This window comes from Episyrphus balteatus, chromosome 2 (genome assembly GCF_945859705.1).
Source record: "Episyrphus balteatus chromosome 2, idEpiBalt1.1, whole genome shotgun sequence".
Classification (NCBI taxonomy): domain Eukaryota; kingdom Metazoa; phylum Arthropoda; class Insecta; order Diptera; family Syrphidae; genus Episyrphus; species Episyrphus balteatus.
The window spans coordinates 101,132,131-101,141,707 of NC_079135.1; the positions used below are offsets into that span (position 1 = coordinate 101,132,131).

The window sequence follows — 9,577 nt, forward strand, 5'->3', positions numbered from 1 at the left end:
GTTGTTTTTTATTTAATAAAAATTTGTTTACATGATTTTATTATCAATTTTTCGAAACAATCGAATATATAATTTTAAATCAATAAAATAATATTTGTGTGATAAAAATATGTTTTTTTGTTCTTGTTTTTTTGTTGTTGTTGTTTAATCTTTCGAAAGAAAAAAACACGTCGAGCTTATTCATAAAATATCGTTTCGCTACTTAATAATTAATTCAAATTGAAATATTTTCAACTATCGTACAAATTTACAAATAACAAAAATTAAAATATTTAATTGAAAAAACGCATAAATATAAAAAGTAATACAATTATAATGAAAACAAAATTTTTACGAACATTAAAATAAAATAAAAAGTGTCACTGTCGCTGCTCGGCACTTAACCCACTAAAAATGCCCAGCAGTAAGAGTGACACTTTTTGACTAGATATGATAAAATGTGTGGGCTAGTAACTTAATTTTTTTATATAGAAACAAAATACATATAATAGCTGGCAAGGACTGCGCTGTACATACAAAATATTAAAATTATATAAAATAAATTTAAAGAAGAACCAAATTAAATATAAAGAAAAAGAATTGCACTTTGTTTTAAAAAATCAATCGTCAGTAATAAAATTAATTGGTCTTCTTTACGTCTTTAGAATCTCCCTCCTTTACTTGGCCGCGACCCAAAATCTTTGCCAAACTATCCCAAATGCCTCCGAAGAAGATAGCACACAACAAATTTTCAAATGGCAGGAAAGGATCATGGATTCCTAGCAAAATCGATGACATCTTGAAGTACACTAAGAAGATTACAATACCAAAGTAGACCAAAGCGTGAGGCGCTGAGATCCAATCGGTCTTTTTGTCCAAAACGAAGATAATTGAAGCAACCACTGACGCTTTAGTGTAGCTATAAGTTAAATTAAAGAACAAAATGTTTAACTTGTTTTCTTGAAATAAAATAAAAAAAGAAATACTAACAATGATGGCTGCATGAATTCCATAGCAGTTGGGGTCCAAGCGCCTCGAATAAGACGCTCCAAAAGTTTTGTGAATCCGGCCCCGTTTCCTTTTAGTGTTCCAATAATGATCATTATAATCCAAGCATTTGGATACAATTTAGCTGCATGTGAAACTCCATCATATATCTTTTTAGCCCGGTAGATCTCTTTCATAGCACTAGCTACAAGTTTTATAGGCAGAAATTTTCCCACTTTATAGCCAATGTCAAATGGAGTATAGAAGACCAAATACCTTAAAAAATATAAGCAAATTTTAAACAATTATCAACGAAAAAACTAACTTTACCAAACTTACCACACTGCGGTTCCGACTAATAGCTGTGGTGTATTTTTAAGTGGCGCCAAAATTGGCTCACCTAAGAGTCCATTTGCAACCATTCCACCGGAAAAGATCACCAACATTGTTGACAACCAACACGCAAGCGGATGTTTCCTTGAGAATACTTGTGAATTGGCGCCCAAATCTTCGCGTACAGCTAATGCCGCTAATAAACTGTGTGCAATATCAAAATAGGGAAACATTTTAAGCTTTATGACCTGGTTGGCCATATCCAAAAATGCTTCGGGATCCATGATGGCGTTGATATGTTTTAGCTTTGTGTGTCGTTAAATCGTTTTTGTGCGTTTAAATTATGACTTCCTTAGGAAAAATAAAAGCAAAATAAATTATTAGGTTTTGGTTTTTTTTTATTTGATGAAAGGTTTTTGATAAAATGAAATCAATTTATGAAAAAATCATTCATGTACTTATTAGTGTACCCTATAAAAAGAAAGCTGATGTGACGCACTATAGGTTGTTAGTTAAGAGCTATGTAGAGGAAGAATGCACACAGAGAACCACTTAAATTTTTCCGATTTTTTTTTAAAGTTGAACAAAGGCAAAAGACCTCAAATTAACTATTTTTTTATAATACATAATATTAAAAGAAATTAAATTAAGTTGGAATGCCCTATTGTAGTAAACATTGTTCAACATTTTAAACCAAAATTTCAAAAGAAAATTAATCTCCGTTTTCAAAAATTTGACTTTGTAAAAAAAGGAATTCAAAGTTAATATTATATTATATTAATTAACTTAAATGTTTTTTTTTTTCAAATTTTATTTTTCATTTATTTTATGAGGCTTGTTAGTTTGGGCCGAGTTAAATCCTGGACTTCGAGCGTCACCTTATTAAAGCTTCATATAAATGCTTTTGTATAAAAAAAATTCTTCTAGTTTCTAATCGTTTGTGAAGAATCAAGAATTGAAAACAACAATTCTATGTCTAGTACCGATATTAATGATTTGCGAAAAAAATATATTTGCATTAGTAAGACAGAAAATGTCTTAAAAATTATATATTTTCAACAAAATCATTGAAAATCGATTTTGAGAAAATTATACTTTTCTTAAATCGGTACATGACAGGTACCGTTATTTTTAGTCTTTTAAAAATCTATTCAAAAATCGCTTTGTATAATTTCCAAATTACTCACTCAGTTGTTGTTTTAAAAAAAGTATACGTATTTCAAAGGTTAGCTTAGGACGAAAGATTTTGCAATTTGAATTCCTTAACGTTTTGTTTAACTTTTTAGTTCAATACTTATTTAATAAAATCGCTTTAAAAAAAAAGTCATCTTTCCTTTGGACCCTTTCTCCGTGTCTATGCCGTAAGATGAAAACTTGATCTTCTCAATTATATGTTTATGAGAAAACCTTTCAACAAGCCGTTATTTATTGAACAATTAAGCCAACAAAATTTTTCTTACGGCCATATTATTCACTAGTTTAAATAATACATCTGGATGTAAAGAAATTCAAATGTCAATTAAATCCAAATCCATAATATTCACAACTTAAATCCAATCTTAAATCGAATTTTTTAAATCCAATCTCGTTAAATCCAAATAAAGGAGAATGGGTATTTTGTCGTTTTCTCTGAACCTGAAGACATTAATCTTGAATATCCGACCAAAAGAACTCTTATTGGCTGTGTTCCTTTGGACCTTTGGGCTCAGCAAATTACTTTTTAGTTCTTCTAAATCCATTCAAAGACATTTTTTCTATAGAAGAAATTGAGTTGAATACAACCAGAAGTACTTATAGCAGTAGATACTTAAGGCCAAAGGAACACAGCTAATATAAGCTTTTTAAACCAACACTACCGAGACTTTTTTTGAGAGTTTTCATTGATTCAAGCTTACAAAATATTGAACAAAAAACTCTAAAAAAAAATTCAAAAGTGTGGTTTAATAAATGTTATATTTTGGTCTCTATTTGTCGGATATTCAAGTTAGGGTCTTTAGGGTCAGGAAAAATGACAGAGCTTCAGCAGTTTGCATTTAAAATACAGTTGTAATATTGAGAAAATCGATAAAAAGTGTTGAATGCAAAAATGCAGTTTATCCATTTGTTAGGCACGTCATAGGGAAAAAACTTTTGCAAAATACTTTTATGACTTAACTATACATCAATGATTTTCAAAAATCATTTTTGGCCGCGCAACGTCCGCGTTCCATACAAATTTGCCCATTCTCATTTAAACTGCTCTCTGGGGGTCTGTTTAACTTCATAAATACATATGTAAAAGATGTAAAATTCATATGCACAATGTTCAGTTGTTTTGTCAAGTATTTTGCAAAGAAAAAGTAAAGATAAATACAAATTATACTTATGTAATTTATTGAATAATTACATAACCTTTTTTTGAGTGAATAATATGAACAAAAAATTATATCCTTGGATTTATGAAAATCGGATTAAAATTAACTTTAATCCAAACTAAATCCAAAGTGATTAATATGTCCGTTAATTTTGGTTTACCTTAAAAAATGCTACTTCCTCAAAATAATCTTTTTTTTACTTTAAGAGCAAACGTGCACCTCAACTGTATTTTATTCTCTTGACATTTGGTTAAATCACAATAATTTAACCCCTTGTAACCCAACATCGTAAATTTTAAAATTAATTATATAAATCGAAAGGGCTTTAGCTATAATAAAACACGTATTTTTTTAAAATTCAATAAATTCATTATTTGCTTAGTTATTTCGAAATTTACGCAGTAAAAAAAAAGTTTAAATAATTTAATTTTGTATATAAATGCAAAAATTCAAACAAAAAGCTATCTAATATTTATTTTTAGGCGCATTCCTAAAATCCAAAAATAAAACCCCGTTAGTTTATGCACGAAAAATATTTTTTCTGAATTTCATAGTTTTTACATAAATTTGCTTGTTTTCCAAAAAAGCCGAACTTTCAACATTGACTGCCAATTTAAAACTATTGGTGCTATTTATTAGAAATATGGCGCATTATTTCGATAAAGCAATTCTTAAAGATTATGTATGAAGCTTTAAAAGAATAAAAATATGTTTTATTCTGCTTTTGGGCGATCTTTTTCGGTTTGTTACAGAAATGTCACATGGGGCTACAAGGGGTTAAACTAAAATACAAAAAAAAAAACAGGCCAAAATATGTACATATTCTACTTTAAATTGTACAATTTTAATTTTTCGTAGCTTAATCTAAAATCTTTATCACTTAATATACAGAAATGTATCAACCATATGCATATATAATAATATTTATGAATGTGTCAATGACCCCAAGAGTACATTTGTGTATCTTTACATGAAAATAGAAAGTTTATATTGTAAAGATAGAAAATGTATTACAAACGGTAGTCTCCGCTGCCGCCGCCGGCCGCCGGTATTACACATTTATTTTCGTTTGTTTATAAATCTTCAACTTCACACGTGGTCATTTCACTAAAATACCATTAAACCACCAAACTCAATTCTCCTCTCCCGAGCAACTACCTACTGTGTGTGTATTTTTAGAAATAGTTTGGATATGGTTTTATTTTATGTAGTGCAAATTGCGTCAGTATAATGCTGAGATTGATGTTTTAAAATTTGTACTAACCTGCACAGTACCTATAATTAATTAAGAAATTACATAATAAATGTGCGAACAAATCAAAACTGATCGCATCACGTTAATAAATTTGATTCATTTATTATAATATTGTAATTAATAATAAAATATTATAAGTAAAGAAGGCAGGTCAGAAATTTTAGCTTTCGTACCGAACAAAAATACCTAGTTGAAAAATTTTTTTTTCATTAAAAAAAAAAAATTATTTCGAAAACCTTCTGTTGGAATCAAATTGAGAAGTTCACATACGGCTATTGTTGTGTTCGATTAGTTTTGTTAATTAATTAAGCACTCGAATTTTGTATTTAAAATCGCAGGGACATTTTTGGAAAAAAATTAGTTTCCATAAATTGCTATATGAAAGAGCCGTTATTTGTTGTTTAAAAAATAACTAGCCTAGCCGCATTGTTAAAGTGAAAAAGTGCAAAATTTACACCTTAGGCCTGGTACGCAGTTCGAGATAAATATTTAGCTCCCATACAAATTATCGAAACATTTTCGCCGAGCTAAAATGGAACCCATACAAACTATCGATAACTTGTATGGGGATTTTATCTCGGCTAAAATTAAGGCCTTAAGCCTGGTACGCTGCTCGCGCTAAATTTTAGCTCCCATACAAATTTTAGCTTCCATACAATGTTTAGCTAAATTTTAGCTGAGATAAAATTCCTATACAAGTTATCGATAACTTGTATGGGATCCATTTTATCTTGGCTAAAAATTTTCGATAATTTGTATGGGAGCTAAAATTTAGCGCGAGCAGCGTACCAGGCTTTAACAACAAAATAATGGGAACAAATAGAGGATTCCTTCAAAATTTTCGCATCAATAGAGGAGTTGAAAGCATGTTTGCCATTTCTCAAGAAATATAAAAAACAATCGTCAAAATTCTAATTTTCCATATATGATTTTGTTTTTAGCTGTTTTTATAAACTTATTTCTTGCTTTCAGTTAATTTGAAACATTATAGATCTTTCGTTCAATGATTACAGAAAACAATGTGTCATGTCCCTTTACGTACCGGACTTTACTTCGATCGACAGCGACAAAAATACTATAGCAACAAGCGACTCTACGAGGAAGCAAAAATCATACCACTGGACAAGTATCTACTGCGATCGGCGAAGATACTTGTAGGAAATATCGCCAACCACCCCAATCAGCTGATGAGAAGAATGATAGCCCAACAACGACATCCGGAACCTAGGTACCTTTGCGCTTTGGATATACTGGATGAGCACATAATTTCAATGGACAACGAAGAAGCAGTTAACTTTTACGCCGACACCCAGTCGGCACACTATCGTGGCTAAACGCCAATCTAACCAACCCAACTCAACCAACCCCTCAACTGGACATCCGGGTCTGAACACCCCGAGGACAACCTAGTCTGCAGACCTTTTAAATTAAGTTTATCCATTTATAATATTTATTTATATTTTATAACTTAGTCATTGTATAAGGTTAGGCCCCTTCTGTGCCAACAAAATTTTATATCAACCAATGTATCTTAGAAATAAGTTAATTTTAAGTCAATTGTAAATAACAAGTTCAATAAACTAAATTGAATTGAAAATATGTTCAAAATGTCCCTTTACGTTGTAGCTTTCCTTCACTCTACTGAGTACTTCGGATTAACCTATTTTCTGGAGTGATGGAACGTAAATGGAAGTAGATTTTTATAGCCAGTCATATAGAATTTTGCGTTTTCGCTCACATGCACAAGCTCACACCTATTGTAGCCTTTTCAATATTGTGGCGTAAAGGAATACAAAATCACAAAAGTGCAAAAAAAAGTTTTAAAAGAAGTGTAGGTACTCTCAGTGGATTTAAAATAAAACGACATTATCTACAATAGCCACTTTTTTCAAAACTGGAAAAATAAATATACACATTTTTCTCTTGGTAGTTCTTTTTTTTTTTTTTGTGAAAGAAAATGTACACATTTTTAAAAAACTAAAATCTAAGGTCGTTTTCGATTGGCAGTCCGAAAGCATGATTCTATTCAGACGCCTTCTGAAAGTGTTTTATTGGCACGAATATGACAAGCAGAACACTTCTCAGAAGAGAAATTCTCTTTTCGATTTCAAATCAGAATCCAATGAAAAAGCACTAAGACATGAATACTTGCATGTCAAAGAAACAATTAATCATTGCTTTTTTTTTTGTTTTTCATTCAATTTTTTTTCCGAAATTAATTTGTTAATTTATTTTCAAAAAAATAATTTATGCTTTTCTACTTATGAAGTCAAGGCTTGGCCACACCGAAGGGTACATGTGGTAGCGGTTCGGGTAATTGTATGAAAAAATTTCCACAGCTGAATTTTGATGTTCCAGTTTGGAACATCATTTTCCGAAGGGTACATGAGGGAGCGGTGTGGGTAAACACCGCTCCCTCATGTACCCTTCGGTGTGGCCAAGCCTTTAATCTTTTGTCGTAGACGCACAAGATGCACATTGCACATAAGAACAAGGGAGAGAGAAAGATCGATTTCTCCTTACTTGCTCTTATGTGCATCTTGTGCGTCTACGTCTTCGTCTTCGTGTAGAAGTCGTCTTTCAACAAAAAAAAATCAAATTAAACTGTAAACAGAATACAGTCACACTACGGACACACACTCGTCCAAAAAATCGTCTTTTCTTACATTTTAAGGCTTGACCACACTACGATGCGGTATGCGGTAGCGGTACGGGTACATACAATTACCCGTACCGCTACCGCTTACCGCATCCGGTGTGACCAAGCCTATAGATAAATAATTTCGTGTTTATTAGTTTTCATTCTTATAAACAAATAGTTCCACTGAGAATGAAAAAATAAAAACGAATAAACAATAAACACATGATGAATTTAAAAAAGTTCAACTTTTGAGCGAATAATAATTGAGCGAAGAGTGGAGCGATTGCATTCTGTTGCAAAAACCGACTTCGTCTCTTATAACTTATTTTTATTTGGTTTGCCATTTCCCGATAACCAACAATAGCATAATTTACCCTATTTATACATTAGGTAAAAAACATTTTTCTTTTCTAAGCTTTTATGTTAAAAATGTTTGCATCTGGTAACACTTTAACAATTTGTATTTAAAGATCATTTCATTTTACAGAACACAGAAAAAAAGCCGAAATGAGAAGAAACAAGAAAAGTTCAAATATGCGGAGAAGAGCGTGTACGCTTGCCTGTATGCTCCAAAAATAAATTCAAGCGACACACCAGCTACAAAACGACGACACTGCCGGATTTTTCCTTTTTTTTTTTTCTTTTCAACATAGCTTTAGCTATATCAAGAAAATTCAATTCTCAGTTCATCAACATTGATTTTACTGCAGTCCATTTATGAACTTAATTTTCACTTAAAAAATCCTTGCACCTCAAACTACTATGAGGGGGAGTCCCTTGACACTCATTTTCTGATTTTCTTTTTTTTTTCACTTTTCTTCGATTTAAAATAATCACAGGTTATTGTGAAATTTACATCACATAATTCATAATTATTCTAAAATAGCACAAATCACAGTCGGGGGTATGATTTCTTCTATGTTTGGACAAAAAAGATAGTAGGAGCAAATTAGGCACTAAGAAGAGTGATTTTTTTCACAGATTCTAGATATATTTTATCTTATCTATATTTATATATATGTATTTTTATTACTTTTTGGCCAGCTACGTACGAACAGCGGCAGCACTTGTCCCGAGTACCCTGCAAGCAGCTACGAGTCTTTGCCTCAAATGTTTAATTTTAGCAAAAATCGACTCGGCGGCGGCAGTCGGCACCGTTGGCACACCGCTCACTTAGCGCACTCTACCCCGACATGGAGCTTTTTCTGATGATTCTATATAGTTTTGAGAGAGATTACACATGCATGGTTGGTGATGTCGATGTAGGTGCTTTTTCAGTTTTATTTGAGTTGAATAAATAATAAAATTGAAATGAAAAGGATGCCAAGAGGCGCGCAAGTAAACAAAGCTACTGCTGATAGTGTGATAAGAGAGGTTGCACTTGCAGTTTTGTTTACTTTTTGCATATGCACATGACACATAAGCCCATGAGAAGAGGTGAGAGAGGAATATGCGCTATGCACCTGTTTGATTTTTTTTTTATATATCAACAATCACAACTTGCAATTGCGATAATTATTATGCAAGTTTTTTTTATGTAGCATGAGTCATGGGATTTGTTGCGATAAGAGGAGAGTGACATATGTCAGTTGGGGGGCATTGTTAGTTTTTGTTTTGGTTGTACAGGGTGAAACAAATATAATTAATAATGAATAAAAAGATGTTTAAGACGGTGTTCACATTGGCCTCAGTCAACCGACTCATTTTGACGTGTTTGTGTTTTTTCTCACTCGCACTTTATGGTAAGAACGAGAGGCAGAAATTTTAAACAGATTTGAAATTTTTAGACTCTTTGACATTTGCTTTTTGACATTTGAAGTTTCCCAATCTTGCCTTAAGGTTGGAGCGAGAAAACAAATAATTTTTAGTTTTTTAACATTTTCCTTTGTGTTATGTCAACGAATACTATACCGTTATAAATAAATGTTTTGAAACAAAGTTGCAAACTCGTGTTTGATTTCTTGAAATAAACAATTGAATCATTTACTTTCAAAACATGATAAGTCCATGATTTTAAATTTTGCAGGA

General features: G+C 31.6%; 1 protein-coding gene across 2 annotated transcripts; it reads right to left on the bottom strand.

Annotated features, from left to right (window-relative positions):
• LOC129910756 (trimeric intracellular cation channel type 1B.1) lies at positions 1-9,012 on the bottom strand. Of its 2 annotated transcripts, XM_055988263.1 has the most exons (4): positions 8,583-9,012; positions 1,306-1,650; positions 970-1,242; positions 3-898 (listed from the first exon to the last, which is right to left on the bottom strand). In XM_055988263.1, the coding sequence occupies exons 2-4, from the start codon at positions 1,581-1,583 to the stop codon at positions 619-621; spliced, it is 831 nt and encodes a 276-aa protein (XP_055844238.1). In that variant the 5' UTR covers positions 1,584-1,650; positions 8,583-9,012; the 3' UTR covers positions 3-618. The 2 variants fall into 2 exon arrangements, with proteins under 2 accessions (XP_055844239.1, XP_055844238.1); XM_055988264.1 differs by lacking the exon at positions 8,583-9,012 and having other exon boundaries at positions 1-898.
• Between the last annotated feature and the right edge of the window lie 565 nt (positions 9,013-9,577).